Source organism: Elgaria multicarinata, chromosome 7, assembly GCF_023053635.1.
Source record: "Elgaria multicarinata webbii isolate HBS135686 ecotype San Diego chromosome 7, rElgMul1.1.pri, whole genome shotgun sequence".
Taxonomy (NCBI): Eukaryota; Metazoa; Chordata; class Lepidosauria; order Squamata; family Anguidae; genus Elgaria; species Elgaria multicarinata.
Window position 1 is genome coordinate 88485146 of NC_086177.1, and position 21578 is coordinate 88506723.

Consider the following 21578-nt stretch of genomic DNA (forward strand, 5'->3'; position numbering starts at 1 on the left):
CTGTGTTAATGTATTAGATTCCCTCCCCTTTTTGATCTGTTACTGTTTTTTAAAATTTTGAACACGTTCTTAATTTTACTGTAGGTTTAATTCCATTTTAACTTTTGTAAATTTATATTCATATGTTTTAATTGTACATGTTTTAATTTTGTAAACCGCCTTGAGTCCTAGTAATGGGAAAAAGGTGGGATATAATAATAATAATAATAATAACAACAACAACAACAACAACAATAATGGGAGTACCTATATTACCACTTGGGTAAGTTCTTTTTATAAACTAGCAGGTGGATGCAAAAATAAGAATTTATATTTAATATACAGTATTTTTAATGGTTTATCACTGAAAGGAACTTTGGATGCAGTTGTTACAATTAATTACTACAATTTTGTATATATGTTTTACTGTTTGTAATATGCTTTAAATGTTAACTGTGTTTAAACCATGTTTGACAATAACTTTTATTTGCTTTTAAAAATGTTAATGTTTCACAGTTAAAATTAAAACTGTAGCCCCTGAGGAAGGAAATCTCATTCTGAAACATGTTGTCCTTATTATAGCTTTTTCTAGCACTAGAGAGCATTTTCTCTGTGTTTTTGTTGATGTTGTTGACAATTATAGGAAACAGAATGCTGAATTAGATCGATCTTTGGTCTGATTAAGAATGGTTATGTTAAGAGTGCAGCTGTACGCAACTTTACTCAGAAGTAAGTCCCACTCTGTTCCACAGGGCTTATCCCAGGTAAAGATGCACAGGCAGCTTAAGTTTGTTTTCCATCCATTTTGATACATTTTGATCCAATGGCACTCCTGTTCCATTTGTGGGCTTCCCATAGGCATCTGGTTTGCAAAGACGGGAACAGAACATTGGACTACACAGCCCTTTGGTCTGACTCAGCAGGCCCCTTCCTAGGGTCTTAAGCTGGAGCATTCCTCTAGGTTGCAACTCAGCACAATGAATCAGCAGCAACGGGATTTTATTACTCAATTAAGGCTTTTGTTATTACTCTTATTCAACTCAAAGTTTACTGCTCTAATAAACACATTGCCTGATGGTGGATTTTGGATGAAATAATTTGCAACTGAGATTTACACAAATGTCATGATATTAAACTCTGTAGAAATATAAAAGTTGTGTTATTTCATGGAAGGAACTGTTGATATAGAGCACACAGATTCGCACACAAAATGTTTACATCGTAACCTGCAATAAATATATTGTATAAAAGCATCCATCAACTGTGGGAAGCCGGAAAAATAGTCCCAGAACATTCCACATTCAGTAGAAGAAATAAAATCTTCTGCCGCTATCAGTGGTGATAGGGTATTTTGGCAAGATTCGTTTTCCAAAGAAGGGAGTGCTAGAAGTCAGCATCTAAAGTAAAGACATTATCATTTGTTTCAGCCATCACTGCAAAACGCTGATACTCTGAAACCCTCTTCTCAAAGAAATTGGTTTTTCCTTCCAGTGAAATGTTCTCCATGAAGTCAAAAGGGTTTTCTACTTCAAAGACCTGAGAAAACCAAACTTATTATTAAATCACAGCTCCTGAGCAAGACACTGCAATATACCTACCAATCTCTGACAGCTGCTGGAAGGTTTGCCTATTCAAGGAGAAAAAGAGATGGCCTTCCTTACTCTAATCATAGGCAAAGGTCTAGAATAATTCTGTGTCCAGCTCAATTTTGTCACGAGCAAAGATTGCCAAGCTTTTCTACATTTTCCACAGTTATTTATCAAGTCCTCGATTTTTCTTATTGTTAATTAAATTGTTTAGATACGTGTGTAGGTCTGTGTGTACTTCATGTATGTGAATGATTTTATATACTATGTATAATGTAATTTCAATTTTTAATTTTGGTAAGTCAATCAAAGAGGCGGTATAGAAAAGTAATGAATAAATGAATACATAAATTTATCAGCAAGGATGGACTAATCTGTTTCTCTTTCTATAGCGTTCACATTTTTCAAGCACAAGTTTGTTCCTGCCTCGGTTTGCATAAAAATAAATTAAGTGAACATGGAAATACTTGAGAATATTGGTACACACAACAATTTGTACACATCTTCCCCTAATATACACAATTCTGCAAACAATTTTTGCTAACACAGGCCTCCTCATATGCATTTTTTCCCTGAAGCATTCATTTTGTACCCAATTTTTGCTTGAAAAACAGCAATGCAAAGTTCAATTGCATTCCGGTCTGCATATTCGTTCAAGACGTATGAATTAGGTTGGTTCATATTAAAATGCAAACCAAATTAATTTCTCCCCTATGTCTACTCCTGGATAAACATCACTCCTTCTACACATCTATTGCCCCTCCCACTTTCCCAATCACTATTCAAGGCTTTTATGAAAGCTAAGTTTAATATCTGAAAACCCACATTCCAGAGTCATTTAGACATCATGTCAAACCATATTTTAACATTATGTGAACAAGCCCTGAGAAACCTCTGACTCACGCTCTTCCTGCTTGCCTTTATTATTATTATTAATAATAATATAATAATAATAATAATAATAATAATAATAATAACAATAAAAATTTATTTCTTACCCGCCTCTCCCTTTGGATCGAGGCGGGGAACAACATTAGTACAGAATCAATCCATCTTAAAAATTCTTGATTTTACATTGATCTGGATAGGCCTGCCGAAAAAGGCTAGTCTTTAAAGCTGCCTTAAAATCACACAGAGAGTTAATTTTACGAATCTCCTCTGGCAGGCCATTCCACAATCTGGGAGCGACAGAAGAAAAGGTCCTCTGGGAAACTGATGTCAGCCTAGTTTTAGCTGACTGAAGTAAGTTCACCCCAGAGGACCTGAGTGTGCAGGGTGGACTATATGGGAGAAGGGGATCCTGCAGGTAACCTGGACCCAAACCATTTAGGGCTTTAAAGGTAATGACCAACACTTTGTACTTTGCCTGGAAACTAATTGGCAGCCAGTGGAGTGACTTTAATGTTGGGGTAATATGCTCACCCCTAGATGTACTGGTGACCAACCTGGCTGCCATATTTTGAACTAGTTGAAGTTTCCAAACTAGGTACAATGGTAGCCCTATGTAGAGCGCATTGCAGAAGTCAAGCCTTGAGGTTACCAGCGCGTGCACTATGTCTTTAGGTCTTCTGACTCTAAGAAGGGGCGTAGCTGGCGTATCAGCCGAAGCTGATAGTAGGCACTATTGGCCGTCGCATCTATCTGGGCTGTCACTTGGAATGATAGATCCAGGAGCACCCCCAAACTACGAACACAGTCTTTCAGGGGGAGTGTAGCCCCATCCAGAAGTGGTTGACACACCTCCAAACCTAGGTCAGAGCCCTTGACAGCAAGTATCTCTGTTTTGTCTGGATTCAGCTTCAGTTTGTTTTTCCTCATCCAGCCCATTACCGCCTCCATTCATTCAGAGGAGACACACTATCCTTAGCTGATGCTGTTATTGAAGGCATAGAGAAATATATTTGGGTGTCATCAGCATACTGATAGCACCCCGCCCCATGCCTCCGGATGATCTCTCCCAACAGTTTCATGTAGATGTTAAACAGCATTGGGGATACCTTGTGGTACGCCATACAGCTCCTTTTTTGAGGAGCAACTACCCCCAAGCATTACCATCTGGAATCTACCTGAGAGGTAGGACCGGAACCACCAGAGCACAGTGCCCCCGATTCCCAACCCCCTCAGGCGTTCCAGAAGGACACCATGGTCAATGGTATCAAAAGCCGCTGAAAGGTCCAAAAGTACCAGCAGGGACACACTCCCCCTGTCAATACTCATGCGGAGATCGTCCACTAAGGTGACCATAGCTGTCTCAACTCTGTATCCCGCCCTAAAGCCGGTTTGAAATGGGTCTAGAAAATCTGTATCATCCAAGACTGCTTAGAGTTGGAAGGCAACTGCCCTCTCAATCACCTTGCCCAAAAATGGAAGATTTGATACTGGTCTGTAATTATTAAAGTCCAGGGGGTCCAGGGAGGGCTTTTTTAGAAGCAGCCATACCACTTTTAAACATGGTGGAAAACTCCCCTCCCTGAGAGATGCATTAATAATATGTTGTAGTCTAACTGCATCTCCTCCCTGGGCGAACAGCCAAGAAGGACAAGAATCGAGAGGTCAAGTTGTCTTCCTTACTCGTCCAAGCAGCTTGTCCACATCATCAGTACTCACCAACTGAAACTGATCCAGTGTAATCCTACTCACGGAGTTGCTGGACACTTCATCTTCAGCTTCTGTTATAATGATGGCATCTAAATTGGCTGGTTCTTCCCAAACTAGCTTCTTACTTCTTCATCTGAACCAGGAAAACTAAGTTTGCATGAAACCTAGATTGCCCACAACCAGAATCGCCAGTGGCATTTATTTATTCATTACTTTTCTATACCGCCTGATAGCCTACGCTCTCCGGTTGACTTACCAAAATTAAAAATTGAAATTACATTATACATAGTATATAAAACCATTCACATACAAACATATAAACAGACCACACACACACACACACGTATCTAAACAATTTAATCAACATTAAGAAAAATCAAGAACTTGATAAATAACTGCGGAAAATGTAGAAAAGCTTGGCAATGTTTGCTCGTGACAAAATTGAGCTGAACACAGAATTATTCTAGGCCTTTGCCTATGATCAGAGTAAGGAATGCCATCTCTTTTTCTCTTTGAATAGGCGGGCAATTCTGGCAGGCAATTCTGGTTTACACAATTCTGGCCTGCATAATACAATAGACAACGGTTTGCAAAGAAGCAAGAAATAGAAGTAGGAACTGTGGTGCATGAGAGGGAGGAAGAAGGGAACACAGTTGACCAAGGTTTCTCAGGGCTAGTTCATATAAAGCCAACATCTGAATGGCCCTGCTCTTTTCACAGTGGTTCAAAATAAACTCACATACAGTTGTCCAGCTTTGCATGTTCTGTGGAAGAATGTGGATAAGTCAAAGCCATATAGAATTTCTAGCAGGTTCAACCAATCTGTTGGTGCACCTTCCTCAGAAGATCTGTTTGGCCCCCTTCTGCCTATCTTCTACCACCTACCTAAGACTATTTTTATTCAGACAAGAGGTTAGTTTGCCTGGTTTGATTTTAATGGCTGGCAGATATTTTAGTTGGCTTTAATCTACTGCTGTTATTTCTTTTATTATTGCTTTTAACTTATTTTTTAATGCTTCTATTAATTACCTAAGCCGCTCTGAGCATTGTTTTTTTCCTGCGGAAAGGTGGTCTATAAATTTTCAGAATAAATATCAAACTCATGTTGTGAAGTAATTTGTAAGATTAATTTGCAAAGAAAACCAAAATATACTTCTTTTTTAAAGGTATAAACACACATAGACAGATATATACATTTTCAGGTGACTATGGAGCTCAGGCAAAGTCTTAAAATAGATGATTGATGCAGACTTACTATAGATTAATAATAAATGAAGATACTTTCCTGAATGACCTTACCTTAGAGAAACCTAATTCCAGAAGTAACCTATCTGCCACAAACTCAATATATTGTTTCATCAGAATGCAATTCATTCCAATCAAGCCAACTGGTAAGGCCTCAGTCAAAAACTCCTGCAATATTAGAAAAAAGTGAAACTTTTAAGGAGGAACACAATGCCAGCTTCTCGGAAGTAACCTCCCAGGCAGATTAATATGTTTACACAAAGGCTACTTTAAATGGTGCCATGTTGAAGCTATTACAACACGTGTGAACTACCACACAGACCTGGAGAAGTGAGCCTAGAGAAGTGAGCCAATCATGTAGTGGTTAAAGTAGCCTTCTAAAACTTGGTGTCCTCCAAACGTTTTGGACTGCATGGCCCATCCGTCCCAGCCAACACTCAGGAATTCTAGGAGATATAGCCCAAAATACCTAAAGGCAACAGGTTGGTGAAGGTTGAGTTAGTGTCTTAAACTAGGATCTAAGATCAAATTCCCACTCAGCCACAATGCTCATTGGGTGATCTTGGGCCAATCACTAACACTTAGTCTAACTTTCCCTATGGGGTTGTTGTGAGGATAAAGGGAAAGGGACCGTGTATGCCACCCAGAATTTAGTGTATGCCTGGTGAAATATAGTAAATAGAAATTTAAAAATGTTAGCCAGTCCATTGTAAATGTCCATCACCAACAAATATTTTTTTTATTTGCCTAATGTAAGCTAGATCAGATGGGCAGAAAGTAGATTGCCAGATGTTATGGACTTCAAGTGCCAGCATTCTTGGCCACTGGCCATGCTGGCAGGGGTTTCTGGGAGCTGAAGTTAACACTGACTGACAGCGGCTCTCCAAGGTTTCAGGCAGGAGTTTTTCCATCCCTGCCTGAGGTTGCCAGGGATAGACACTGGGAGCAATGGAAAGAAACAAAATAAAAACAGCAAAGGAAAGTGAGGAATTAGGTTTCTTAAACATCAAACAGGGGTGAGAAGACACTGAACCTCATGGTGGACTGCTCTGCAAAAGCTCCACTTACAAATCTTTTTTAGAATAGTATAAGCAGTGACAATAGAAAAATTACAGGGTTTAAAATTAAATTAGAACCACCACCCCAGTGTTCATTTTTACCTATTCCAAGAATTTTAAAAAAAATGTTCAATGCCTATATAGCATTATTATTATTATTATTATTTATTTATATAGCACCATCAATGTACATGGTGCTGTACAGATAACACAGTAAATAGCAAGACCCTGCCGCATAGGCTTACAATCTAATAAGTTGTAGTAAACAATAAAGAGGGAAGGAGAAAGCAAACAGGCACAGGGAAGTGTAAACAGGCACCGGGTAGGGTGAAGCTAACAGTATAGAGTCAGAACAAACTCAATATTTGAAGGCTATAGGGAAAAGAAAAGTTTTTAGCTGAGTTTTAAAAGCAGTGATTGAGTTTGTAGTTCTCAAGTGTTCTGGAAGAGCGTTCCAGGCGTAAGGGGCGGCAGAAGAAAAAGGACGAAGCCGAGTAAGGGAAGTGGAGGTCCTTGGGCAGGCGAGAAGCATGGCATCAGAGGAGCGGAGAGCACGAGCGGGGCGATAGTGTGAGATGAGAGAGGAGAGATAGGCAGGAGCTAGACCGTGAAGAGCTTTGAAGGTCAGCAGGAGAATTATTTATTCCAAATATCAGACTCCAAATATTGGAGAGTTAAGACAATCATCAAATCACTGGGTATGCTACTATGTCTAGGAAGGCACATTGAATATTAAAAGGTACGTAGAAAATTGATTTACTTTTTTATTGATAAGAGAAGCAAAACCTTACACACATCTCATCAATGTCATTTGGTTTACTTTTACTCATTTGCAACATACATTGCATGTACATTTCTGTACTATAAAATCCAATAAAGTCTTTCAAAACAAGTGACTGGATTATCCCAGATAGTAACAGCTGCAACATGGAAACCTCAACACATGAACCAGCTTTCATTTTTACATTGATAAAGCATTTCTTGTTCAAATTACATAAAGGGAAGCAAAAGTTATAAAGCAATTACTCCCTTTCATAGCTAGCTTTAATCCACAGATGATGCAACTTGTCAGACACAAAGACCCTGTTCAGACGACACGCTAAGCCACGGTGGTTAAGCATTTTGAACTAAACATTATGACTTAGAGTGTCGGATCAACCATTCCTAACCATGGTGGCTACATAACTACAGTTTATACATGCTCACTATTTGCTGCAAAAGGTTTAGTGGCCAAACCACGGCTTAGCTTGATGTCTGAACAGGTCCAAAGTCTGGTTCCTTTGCTCAAATTTAGACCAGCAGTGATCAATACAGCCTCCAGTGCCTTCTGCATGTCAGGCCCACCAAATCAGATGGACCTTCCTAATGTCTGTCTTGAAGCAACGTAAGCCACAAACCATGACTGATGTGAAAATGAAGTAAATCATGCATTTTACTTTTGAAGTTGAGTAGAAAAGAAGTCTCATTTGCTCACCTGCTCAATTTCAACTGCATTGACAATTATCTCTTTGACTCTTTCCTCCGATGGTTTATTCACTAAATACCGAAACATCAGGCAAGCAAAGTCACAATGGAGGCCCTGAAAAATGCCAGCAGAATAAGAATTAAAGACCCTCACTTAACTTCTCAAAGCAAGCAACCAAAATATTCATATGAGAACTACCTGCTCTCTCAGATTATTTATTCTAACTATCTATGTCCTTGTGCTTGGCTCAGATGCTACAGCTAGTAGCAGCAACTAGGATGCTCAGTGGAGCACCTAGCTATACACACATTTCACCTGCATTAAAATAACTGCAATGGTTAAACCACTCCGGGCCAGGATACCGAGCTGACCACCTTGCCCTATATACACCAAAACAACTCCTGAAATCTTTTGAGGAGACCTTGTTAGTCGTCCCAGTGTACAACAGGGCATTCTCGGAACTGGCACCCCACTCTGGAATGCTCTCCCACATTAGGCGGAAACTGTGGTGAATTACAAATACCTCTTGAAAATACATTTGTCCAGTCAGGATATCCTATTTTTATAGGGATTATCCATTTGAGAATTACCTGCTCTCTCGCCTTATCTATTCTAACTAGCTATATCCTATAACTATCTTTTATTCGGACAGTTTTGCTTTTAAAGTACCACACGTAGCCTTATTTTAAATATTCCCCCCACACCTTACTTCATCTCTACTAATAAGCTCATTGGAGAAAGTGAGTCCTGGCATCAGCCCTCTTTTCTTGAGCCAAAATATAGCCGCAAAAGCCCCAGAGAAGAAGATTCCTTCGACAGCGGCAAAAGCAACCACTCTCAACCCTATTTCAAAAAAAAAGAAGGGGGGAACACAGTATCAGTTAGTCATACAATTCACAACCCCTCCTCAAGTTTATCTATTTAGTCAAGTTCTATACTACTTACCACATCCATGAAATACCCCTAAGCGATTTACAAAGCCAAAAATTAAAATACATCATAATAAATACAAAACAGCCCAGAACAGAATATATGGGGGTATCCCACTTTATGCTCACAACCACCCTGTGAGGTAGGTTATAGGGAGAAAGAGTGACTTGTCCAAGGTCATCCAATGGACTAAGTTGGGATTTGAACCATATAACAGCATTTAACAACATATGCTGAGTTTGTTTGTTTTTAATGGACCCCAGAATAGCTGTTTTTATGCTTTTAAAATTTGTATATTTGTTTTAAAGTTTACTGTTTTTAACTTTTGTAAACCGCCCAGAGAGCTTTGGCTATGTGGCAAATGCAATAAATAAATGGACATCAAAAACAAAACAAATAACCAACAACACACATCCAGTTTATAAATTTATAGATTTTTTTAAAAAAAATTGAACAGATTTTAAAAATGTGAAATATTTCAACATACAACCCCAGCCCAGATTAACAGCCAGCACCTGTATTCAACAGCCAATCAGACTGCATTAATAAACACCAACACTTGTTCCATCTCATTCTTCACGATAATATTGAGTTTCAGCTGATCAGTAAACGTTGCCTCCATAATCTTTCTCTTCTGGAGGCTCCGTTCAATTGCTAGCACACAGATCTTCACTATCGGCATGTGTTTCATTATGCGTGAATATCAGCCAAATGCTCCTTATATCTTTTCAGGAGAGGTCTTCCAGTTTCACCAATGTAAAAGAGAATTACATTCGAAACACTCAATTTCGTAAATAGCACTCAAAACACCATCACTTAAAATGTTTAATTTAAAAAAAACCAAAACTAATTGTTCAATAAGTACTAAACAAACTAAACAGGCAGCACAATTATACAGGGGAAGGCCTGGGTAAGAAATGGGTCTTTAACAGGCACCTAAAACACACCATAGTTGGTGCCTCCTAAATACTGGGGGGGGGGGTGTTCCCCATAAGGTGGGTGACACCATGGAGAAGGACCCAGCACAACTTGGTCAAGTTTGATTTAACCCTTCTAAGTATTAAATCAAAGTGTGGTAAAATATTTTGCCCAGTTTTGCTCGCAAAGAAATACAGCAGAATGTATCCTTCTGCATCTCGCTTAACTATTACTGTATTGCTCTCTCATGTATGTTTCAAATGGTAAAAGTACTGTTGCCAATTTGCCTCCTGGGGGATCCTTTTTAATTTAATTTTATTTTGAAATAAAGTTAACAAAATAAAGGCAACAAAATGAAGAAAAAGAACACACATAATAATAAATGAAGATAACTAAAGAAACAAAGGAATTCATTAATTATAATTCTTAGTCTAGAAATAATATGCTTATGGAAATCTACAGCAAACTAGTCTAAGTAGGAGCGCCATACCTAATGAAAGAGTAAAAATACAAGGTATAAAGCAGAGTGTGTGAGTGTGTGTTATTTTCTGCACATTTGTGTTTTAGTCAGAAAAAAATATAGGCAACTGTACGTGGCTGGAATTTGATCAAAAGTTTGAAGAGTTTCAACATATGAAATAGATGGAAACCATATTTTTTTTAAAGTTAAGATTTTTTACATTCTGCACTTGCTGGGTAACTTTATACATAGCCATAATCTCCCAAATGTTATCAACCCATTGCTCCTTAGTTGGCTGATCTGGAGACTTCCAATTACATGCTATACATGACTTTGCAGCTGTTTATAATTGCCTAAGAAGAACTTTATGCAGGGATCCAGGACCATTAGGTTCAAAAAGTGGAAGAAGCAGTGCTTCAGGAGTTACCAGTGGTCTAATGTGAAGAAATTCTTGACAGTAATCAGTAGCCATGTGTCCAGAGTTCCTGCACTGTAGAACATTTTCATCAGAGATGAAAATGTGAACCAATCTGACCACACCCCTTCCAACAATATTGACTATAATTTGAATATATTAGGTGAAGCCTTGCAGGAATAATGTACCACCTACTCAGAACTTTGTGTTGTGCTTCCTTTACATTTACTGCTTAAGAGAAAAAGTGAAAATAAATTTAACAAATAAACAACAAACAAACAAACTCATTCATACACATCAGCTACTCCCACTTCATCTAGAGCACATGCATTGGAAGTACGCTATTCAGAAGCCACCTACCAAAAGTGGCTTCCCTGTCTGTTATCCATCTCAGTGCCCAGTCTGCTTTCTTCTTGACATGTGGCATTGTTTCAATAGCATTAAATAGGAATTCCCTGGAAAAACAAACCAAAACATGGTAAATATCTGAGGCACAGTATCACTGCAGTGAGATGGATTCTAGGTCCATCAGCCTTTCCCAACCTGGTGCCCTCCAGATGTGTTGGGACTACAATTCCCAACATCCCCAGCCACCATGGGGATGGTGCGAGTTGTAGTCCAACATATCTGGTGTGTACCAGGTCAGGAATGGCTGATGTAAATATACAGTGCCTACCCTGGAGGGTTTGCAGTCTAACCAAAGCAAATAGGAGCACTTCACACAATCATGTTGGAGATGGGAGAGTCAGCCATAAACAACACCATCCTTTCCCAACAGATACATGATTTAGGGTGCAACCCTATGACAGAAAAGTCATGCGACTCCCCAGCCAGCATGGGGAATGCTGGGAGTCATATAAACAGAAAGGAATCCTACAAGCATAGGATTGTACCCTAAATGGTCTTCTGAAAGTACACACACAGAAAAATAGTCTGTTTGTATTTTGTAGAGCATTAAGAAACAAGTGGATCTTTTTTTTCAAACTCTGCCCTCAAACTATAATGGGATATTAATTCATTTCAACACGAGTGATTTTTGAGTGAATTACAACATGAGTGATAAGACTGATTTCATTTTGGTACATCAATAATGAGGGGAATCATCACCCCTTGGTGACTGTTCCACTTCAAAAATGGCATGTGAGCTGGCCAAGGGAGAGAACAGAAACCAGGACTCCCAAGTATTCTTCTATGACTACATGACCTCATACAAACCAAACATCCAGTTCTTCCATGGAAAATGTTATTCTTTATTCCATCCTATCACCATAGCAAGACACATTTTCAGTCTTTATCATCAATGAAACTCAGTCTTTTAACTTATATTTTAAGAATGTTTATAAGGTTCACATAACTTTATTCTGGGCTGTATGTATTCTGGGATTTGGCATTAAGTGCTGTATGAAATTTGGTGGTTAGTGCAGAATTCAGCATTCCAAAATCTCAATTTTCATTTTATTTTAAAAATCATGCTTCTAGTCCACGCTACTGGCAAAGATGAGCCTTGAAAATATACGTCAGAACGTCAGAAGTTCAGAGAAATAGCTGGGGCTGAGTAAATTTGTAGACACATCAAGGCGCAGGGCTCCAGTGCCCAACATAGCTCATTGACCCTACCCATGATTAGCAAAAACACAATTATGCAAAATAAACCATTGTATGCAAATGATCTTAATTTGTATAATTTATACAGATCAAATGTTTCAGCTTGTTCAAATTTTGGATTACCCCTGCAGAAAATTTTGTTTCTAATTTTTCAGCACCAGAACACACATTGGTTCAAATTTAATCAAAGCAATATAGAGGCCCAGTTCAAACGTAACAGAAAATGATAGTTTCCTGATAGGAGAAAAAGCTGCAACAAGCCTTGGACTAAAATTTCTCCAACTTTCATGATAGTAAAAATGAGACTAGAAGCAACCACTTGCACTTTAAAACTCACCACAGTGGTTGTTTAAGCTACGGTTAGTGAGGACAAGCCAGGATCTGAAACCATGGCTTGAATCTGGCTTGTTCTCACTAATTATAGTTTAACTTTAAACAAACCACAATTCCCTAAGTTTAGGGGTCACAGGGAACTGTGTTTGCTTAAAAGTGAAAGCTTCCAATCTCCTTCTCGTGGGGAGGGAGGAGGATTCAAGCCCAGGCTTGTTGTGGCTTGTTCTTGAAGTGACAAACCTGTTTCGTCTGCACCAGGCCAGAATCATTCAGTATGAAAAGAACATTGGTTGTTGGGAAGACTAAAAATATAATAAATAAATAGACAGAACAAAGCCAATACACAAATCCTCTCGATTGAGGAAATACTTACGGCGATTACCTTTTCTCAGGATCCCTGATGTAAGTGTCTATTAATAAACTGTACATCTCTGAGTGAACATTTTCTATTAGTATCTGGAACCCATAGAAACAACGAGCTTCTGGGACCTGCACTTCTTGGCTAAAACGCTCTACCTGCCAATGAAAGAAAGCCAGAGATAATTCACACATATACATCCCTCAGTGACTCAATTGCAATTACTGAAAACCCTCACATTGGGAGCAATTCCCAGGCAACAGACCTTCGGCATGCAATGCAGCTTTTCTACAACTGAGTCATAGCCTCTCCCCAGTCATTGCTTGGGGTTGCAGTCATTAAGGGACCATAGTTCACTGGTAGAGCATAGAAGGTCTGCAGTTCAATCCCTGGCATTTCCAAGAAGGGATGGAAAGACTCCCGTTCGAAACCTTGGAGAGCTTCAGCCATTCAGTGTCGACAACATTGGGCTAGATGGCCTGACTCAGTATATAGCAGCCTCCTATGACCCCTGTAGGAATTCATCCTTAAGAACCCGAAATAGTTGCATTGTCTGTCAAAGACCCTATTGGCAAATAACAATGTTCTAGTTGTTTGCCCACCAGAAACACTGATATCATACAGAATAAAAGTGAAATCAATTTCCCGAGTGCTGCTCCTCCTCATGTAGCCTAGGTGGACCATCCACGCACAAGACCAGCAGGCTCAGGGAAGTATAAAAACAGTTTGCAAAGTATAAAAACAACTTTAGGAAGGACCTCACATAAAAAAAATTGCTGCAGCTGAGGCAAAATGCAAGAGGGAGCTAGACTTCTAACATTTGCAATGCCAGGAGATATTACTTAATCTAGGATGACGATGGAGATTAGCAGCTGTTTGCTTGAGTGAAGAGCCATGAGTAATTTGAAGAGGATTCTCCAAGTTGTGTCTGCTACCCCACCCCGTGTGTGTGTGTGTGTGTGTGTGTGTGTGTGTGTGTGCGCGCGCATATCTTATTGACTTTTCTGTGCTGATTTGGTTTCTCTGACTGTGTTCAGACAACACGATACTCAATTGTAGGGTAATAATCAATTTGACAGTTGTTTATCTTGGGGGTACCCCACACACAACATGATAATAATCAACCATGATATGAATTAGGATCAGCATTGTGTTGACTATTAGTCCATGCTGAGTTGACTCACTCTTCCCCAGCCTTCTCTCCCCACTCATTCCTCCCACTAGTATCCGATCAGCCACCACTGCCAAAAATCTATCATGCCACCATTGTGACCACTCTTCCCTTGTGACTCTGTAGGTGATGAAATAACCAACCATGGCCAAGGAAATAACCAACTGTGCCCTCCACACAACACGATATCCAACGTTGGTTCAAATAGCCAACTCTGCACAGCACTGATTATTTGAGTTGCTTATTTCAGCTAAATAACTAACCATTGGTTAAAAAGTTCCCTTCACACAACACGATAACCAATGCTGGGTTAAATAACCAACCGTTGACTATTTAAACCACCATTGGTTATCGTGTTGTCTGAACCCAGTCTCTATCAGATCCAGACTTGGAAATTTGGATGATTACTTGCTAAACCCCCTGCCCCCTTTGAAATAGCCAACAAGACATAAAGCAAAGGGCCAGGAGAGACAGCCCAGAATGTATCTCACCAGGTTTTCATTCACAATTCCATCGCTGGCTGCAAAAAAAGCCAGGATATGCGAAATAAAATATTTTTCTTCTGGTTTCAGCTTGTGCCAGTGAGGAAGATCCTTTGATAAGTCAACCTTTGTGAGGAAGAAGAAGAAAACACACACTTTGCAACTGAATATTGTAACAATTCGTTAACTCTAGAAGACAAAGAAAACTACTGAGGGAAATGAGCAAATGATATAGTTTACAACATCCTTTCCCAACACGGTGCCCTCTAGATGTGCATGGCAACTCCCATCTTCACCAAACAACTGGGGATGATGGGTGTTTTCATACAACACATCTAGAGAGGTTGGGAAAGGCTGACTTACAGGACGCCCCTATCCACACTTTCATAAGCTTCTCCTAAAGACATTTACAAGGGTAGGGCAGGGAGTTTGCAAGTGGACAGGGGAAAACAAAGATTATGACTTATTCAAATACTCTTGTAACAAGCCTGTGGCAAAACTAGCAACAACAAGGGACTGTGGCTCAGTGGTAGAGTACATGCTTTGCATGCAGAAGGTTCCAGGTTCAATTCCTGACATCTCCAAGTAGGGTAGGAAAAATTCCTGCCTGAAATCTTCAAGAGTTGCTGCCAGACAGTGTCAACGTTACTGGGCTAGATGGACCAATAGTGTGATTCAGTTTAAGATAGTTACCTACATTCCTAAGTTAGGAGTCTTTTTATTATTATTTATTGAGGTAATTATTGTAAGGGAAAGTTGGTAGACTATGCTGAGTTGGGGCACATGGGTGATGTGGTTTGGGAAGAGGGTTCTTTTAATTAACTTTTATGGTTTCATAAATGTCAGGGTCACATGGGTGGGGGGATAACACCTGGCTGAGGGAGGAAAGACAGACGCCAGCACTGGACATTATCTGTCAAGCGGCCTTGAGCGATCGGGCAGTCCGAGGAAGGTGTGAAACCAGTTCGAAGAACAAAGCCAAGAAGTGAGGGGGAAGAGTGAGAAGTGGGTTTTAAGTGGAACCTTCCCTAATCTTGGTGGTGGTCAGCTGGTAAGAGGAATGTGCGATGCAGGGAGGTGCAAACTGCCCTGGCATAAGTTAGGCATGATAGGTTTTATTGTTTTTCAGCCTGTTACTGGGTTCTTATGCTATGCATGCTTTTATGATATTTTATTAGTCTAATCCCCATGTATCGACCCTACCCATAGTCTGAATAAAAGGCTTAAACCTCACTTTTGTGAGCTTTGGAGCTTCTTTGTCTGGGACCTGTGCTAAGTCCAGTGGATGCTGGCCAGAACGCTGCCCGCGCTTCCTTACAATTATATCCCACTTTTCAAGGAATAAAGCCTTCAAAAGGAAAGGAAAGGAACCTCTCGTGCAAGCACTGAGTCATTACTGACTCTTGGAGGGACACCAGCTTTTGCTGACGTTTTCTTGGCAGGCCTTATAGCAGGGTGGTTTGCTGTTGCCTTCCCTGGCCGTTATTACCTTTCCCCCAGCTAACTGGGTACTCATTTTACCGACCTCGGGAGGATGGAAGGCTGAGTCAACCCGAGCCGGCTGCCTGAAACCAGCTTCCGCTGGGATTGAACTCAGGCTGTGGGGAGAGTTTCAGCTGCAGAAACTGCTGCTTTAGCGCTCTGCTATATAGCTAAATATAATTTAAAATAATGGATTAATTAAACACACACACAGTTCCCTGAGTCTCTTCCAGTTCTATGCGTAACATTCCAGCATATGAACCAATAAATTACAGAAGTTTAGGAGATGGGGATCCTGATTCATAGCAAAATAAAGGGCAGGATCATCTTTGAGATTGCCTGAAGGAGTTTGCCATGGTGTCCAGTCATTTCCACAGTTAATTAATCTCTGGTTGTCCACTGAGCATATTACTAGGATTGTATATATAGAAAGAATCTGCCATAGAAGTCTAGGCTTTATTATCTGGCATGCAGTTTGTTCACCTCAAGGCCAGGGCCATATGCATTCTGGGATTGCAATGTAATCTTATTTATTGAATTCAACAACTTGAGAATTGCCACTCATTTTCTAAAAAAAGATTCACATTCCTAGCCCTTTAGGCTGAGAGGACAGGCTTGGAAGTGTTGTGAGCAATGTCTGGTAAAATCTCAAAAGCTACAGGTGGAGATCAGCAGGATATCTAGGGGTCATGGGGACTTTGGCACTTATTCACAATTTATTTTTCAGTGTTTTGTTTTGCTCTGCTGCTTTTCTTATTTTATTTGATGGCTTGTAATGGTTATTTTATCATTTTTATTGCGTTTTGACATTCAATTAGAGGCCGGGGGGGGGGGGGGGTTGATGAAAAATGACTCATAACAAACATAAAATAAAAAGTAGAAACAAATTAATTCTGCCAAATAGGTAAATTTTCATTATTATAATGCATACAAGTCACCCAGGCCAGCATTACTTGTAGGGAATTTGCCTTACCTTGATAGAGAAAATAGATAGCCATGCCTAGCCACACTTAAACTGCAATCCTGCACACACTGACCTGGGAGTAAGCCCCACTGAACTCAATGGGACTTACTTCTGAGAAGACATGTATAGGATTGCACTATTAGAATGGAAGCTGATTAGATGCCAGCTTTGGTCAAAAAATGGCAGGGTGGGAAAAGAACCCTGCTCATGTGAGTAGTGTAAAGTCAAAGACACTGATTCATGCAAGATCAACCTTTCACTTCTGAGCACAGGAACACTTTTTTAAAAAAACAGAGGAGCCAAGTCATGTAAGTTTACAGCTCCAACACTGCTCATGCAGGTCATATGAGCAGGGGCTGGCTTGGGGTTTCTGTTTGCTTGTCAGCTTGTAAAAGCTGACTGCTGACTTATCATCAGCAATTTCCAGCTATCCATCCAAAAAAGTTGTAGGACTTTTTTCTTTCTTAATATGCATAGGATTAAGAACCTAAGAAAAGTCATGCTGGATCAGACCAAGAGTCCATCTAGTCATTCTGTTCACACATGCGGGACTAGATGGACCCTCTGATCCAGCATGGCTCTCCAAATAGTTAAGAGCAGAGACACCACACTGACAACAGAGGTCCGCATAGTTAAAGCAATGGTATTCCCCGTAGTAACCTACGGCTGCGAGAGCTGGACCATAAGGAAAGCTGAGCGAAGGAAGATAGATGCTTTTGAACTGTGGTGTTGGAGGAAAATTCTGAGAGTGCCTTGGACTGCAAGAAGATCAAACCAGTCCATACTCCAGGAAATAAAGCCAGACTGCTCACTTGAGGGAATGGTATTAAAGGCAAAACTGAAGTACTTTGGTTCTTACACACACACACACACATCCTGCAACTTTTGTGTATGGCTGCCTGGGGAATGCTGGGAGTTGTAGGACTTTTTTCTATCTAAACTTACATAGGATTAAGCTTTTGGTAATAGTAGTTGTTGTTATACTATTACCAAATCTATTGCATATTCACCCAGATGTACATCCCAATCCACCTTCTGCTCAGCCCTGTCCTAGATGTTTTCTTTCTTTTTATTCTCCTACTCTGTCCCGAAATGTTTCAGAAATCTTGAAAATGGGGTTTGCGTTACATAAAGCAAGCATATATATAAATTTGCCTCATTTGCATGTTTTATTTGAACTGCAGAATCTATGTTCCTCTATAGAGAATATGGAGCACACACAGAGCCCTACATGTTACTCACTTCTTCCGCTGTCCAGAAGGAAGCTTGTGCCTTCTTATACATTTTCCATATGTCAGGATACTGGATTGGGAAGATGACAAATCGACGAGGGTTCTTTCTTAAAAGAGGCTCCTCACTTGATTTTAAGCCATTTTCAACACCATCTAAGGACAGCTTCTAAAGTAAGAGCAACAAATCACAAACTGTGCCTGTTTTCTATGTTGCCTCATACCTTATTTTGCCTTTATTTAAGAACTGTTTGGATGGATCCTGGCAAAACCTACAGATCTAAACAGCATGATTACATCAACTATTCCCCCCTCGATCCAAAAGCAAAACTTCACCTGCATGGAAATTTTCACAATATTCAGATATACATTCATTGCACCTGTGCCAAACCTCAGTGCCCTGAGTGGTTCACTGAGTGTGAGCATAGCATCAACACCTGTGCAGTCCGCCGAGACTAGTATACAACCGTTTTAGCTTGAGGTTTTCTACACCACACACGACGTGCTTTGAAGGGGAATTGGGGACCGGGGGGGGGGGTGTGCTGGGGCTCGATCCTGTGCGCGTTTACTTGGAAGCGCCGCAGAGTGCAACGGGCCTCATTCCCGGGAAAAGGTGCGCCTATATATCCGCGCGCGCCCCTTTAGCTTCTGCGCGTTTCCTGAACGTGTTTACTCGGAAATAAGCGCCACGCCATTCAACGGCACTTACTCCCGCGTAGCGCATCCAACCTCGGACCGGTGCTACGCACCAATGCGCATCACCCCAGCCCCTTGAAGGCAGGAGTGCGACGATGGCGCCGCGCTCGCTCACCTCGTCACTCTCCGGCCTAGCAGCTCCGCACGACGCAGGGCAGCCCCGGCACTCGCTCATGGCGGGCAACACGGCGGCTCGGAGCCCCCGCACCAAGGGCAGCGGCGGGCCAAGCAAGCGTCGCAGAGAAACGCGCGGCAACGACTGCGACCGCCGGAGCAGCTGCTTCCGATGAGGCCTCGGCGCCTCCGCCTCCTCCAGGGGAGGCGGGACTGGAGTCGGCTGAAGAGGAAGAAGGTCAGAAGGAGTCCCAGCACTACAGAAAGGTCAGAAATGAGTCCCGCTATTACAGCCAAAACGACGAGGGGTCTTGTGGGACCTTAAGGACTTATAAATGTGTATAATAAATAAATAAGGCATTGGGAAATTTACTTTCTCTGTAATTCGGTGCACACATACGTAATCAACTGCCTTATTTATTTATTTCACACATGTTTATAACCATTATAAATGTGTTTCTTTTATATAATATATTGATTAGGTGCTGTTCTGTAAAGCCCCTTGCATGTTTTTGTTGAGTTGCAATTGGGGATCCTGTCTTTTCGGTTTTGTAGTCCCTTGTTAAAGACTTACATATTTCCTTATGGCAAAAGCTTTCGTGGACTAGCGTCCCACTTTCATTGGATTAAAGTGAGGCACTAGACCAAAACTATATCTAATTCTGATATTATCAGTACCCAGAGGATGTTTCTACTTGGCATGGTATAGTGAGAACCAGTGTGGTGTAGTGGTTAAAGTGTTGTACTGGGATTTGGGAGGCCTGGCTTCTAGTCCCCACAGCTGTGAAGCCCAGTGAGTGACTTAGGGCGAGGTACTGAGAGTCGCTGAATCTCAGCTAACCTACCTCATAAGATTGTTGTGAGGATAAAATGAAGAGAACCATGTATCCCACCTTGGGTTCCTTGCAAGTGGGAAAATTAATCATCATCATCATTCCAACAACGTGCCATGATTGGGGAAGATGAAACAGCTGTAAACATTTGAATGGTTTCAGAGCCAGGCAGAATTTTTTTCTGCACTCCTGAACAGCAAGTTGTGGATTATTTCTACACTTCTCTTGTAAGAACCACTTCATATGTTCAAGGTGATATATGCACAAATAATGGCTTCTGTGAAAGTATTTGGGCAAGCAGGTTAATGTTAAAGAAGTTTCATAGAAGATGCAATGTCATCCAACCTCAGCAATGGTAGCTGAGAAGCGAGCAAACAAACAGTGTGGGGATAGATGGCAGTTACCTGCGGATTAAATTAATTGTGTGTATTGGATTTGTTGTTTATTCGTTCAGTCGCTTCCGACTCTTCGTGACTTCATGGACCAGCCCACAGCCGTCGACACCCCTAGCTCCCCCAAGGTTGAGTCCACCTCCAGAATATCATCCAACCATCTTACCCTTGGATGGGCCCTCTTCTTTTTGCCTTCCACTTTCCCTAGTGGAAAGTGGGGGGCATATATGAATGCCAGAGATTGTGAAATGGTGCTGCCTTGGCTTTATATACAGTGATTTTGAAACTGAATTCTTTAATTCCCAGATGTTCATTATTTCAATGTTCAGACTTCATTTGAAAACGTAAGTTGCCTTGGACTTGGTTGTCTCCTGCCAAACTGCAGAAAAATGTGCAACAGGAGGCATGAAAGAGCATGTGGGAGAAAATATTAAATTTTAATGTTAAAACCAGCACCTGGAACTAGGACTGGAAACTAACTGTAATCAGAGAAACTCTTTGTGGACTGGTATGATGTGATCTCTTTGACATGTCTGTTAATAACCTTTCTGCTGCCATTTCTGAATGTTCTGCAGACCATGAAAAAGCATTGCAGTAATCCTTTTTTACGTAGCCAGTATCACAATATGAAATCATGTCTTCGTGGTTTTTATTCACAGATAATTCTTGCTTGGAGGGACATCCTATAAAACAGCTGTGGACTATCAGTGGCAAATGGTAGTCTTTCTTTCTTTTTCCCCATCTCAGGGTTCTGTCTGGACAATTAGGCTTTGCTGTTTTTGATGCACTACAAAACCTATTTGAGAAGAGAACAAAGAGACCATTATGGAGTAATGTCCACACCCCAAGCCAGAGTAGTGCCTGAGAAATGCTTAGATGCCAAAATATTCCAGACTTAGCTTCCAGAGAAACTTGTCTGGAGCCTTTATCTACCATCAATTGCTTCACTAAGAATATTTACTTAAGTATATGACCCAGAAAAGAGGCTTGGATATTATTTCACCATGGCTTGCAGTTTGCTTCCAAAGTTGGCCATTGCTCTCTCTCTCTCTGTGTCTGTGATATAGAGTGCTGAAGATGTTGCCATACATGAAAGTACACAACACTAAAGAAACAACTTTGCCAGGAAAAGGGCAACAAATGAAAAGTAGCTCATCTATTATAAGGCAGTCAAAGCCCATTAAAAAAAATATTTAAGTTGTTTCAAGATTACTCTACAGGGCAACACCATGTCACTTACTACCTAAAGTAAGTGTTCAGTGAAG

The 21578-nt window shown here is 40.6% G+C and overlaps 1 protein-coding gene across 1 annotated transcript; it reads right to left on the reverse strand.

Moving 5' to 3' along the window:
• Positions 1-438: 438 nt before the first annotated feature.
• Positions 439-19164, reverse strand: RRM2B (ribonucleotide reductase regulatory TP53 inducible subunit M2B). Its single transcript, XM_063129901.1, has 9 exons — positions 19090-19164; positions 18292-18447; positions 14613-14729; positions 12975-13108; positions 11015-11109; positions 8641-8774; positions 7941-8045; positions 5463-5576; positions 439-1515 (listed from the first exon to the last, which is right to left on the reverse strand). The coding sequence occupies exons 1-9, from the start codon at positions 19147-19149 to the stop codon at positions 1363-1365; spliced, it is 1068 nt and encodes a 355-aa protein (XP_062985971.1). The 5' UTR covers positions 19150-19164; the 3' UTR covers positions 439-1362.
• Positions 19165-21578: the final 2414 nt, after the last annotated feature.

Coding starts and splice junctions, on each gene's coding strand:
- RRM2B (XM_063129901.1), bottom strand. CDS start 19,149: ATGAGCGAGTGCCGGGGCTGCCCTGCGTCGTGCGGAGCTGCTAGGCCG. Junction 18,448..19,089: donor CTAGGCCGGAGAGTGACGAG/GTGAGCGAGCGC, acceptor CTCTTACTTTAG/AAGCTGTCCTTAGATGGTGT. Junction 13,109..14,612: donor GAATTGTGAATGAAAACCTG/GTGAGATACATT, acceptor TTTCATTGGCAG/GTAGAGCGTTTTAGCCAAGA.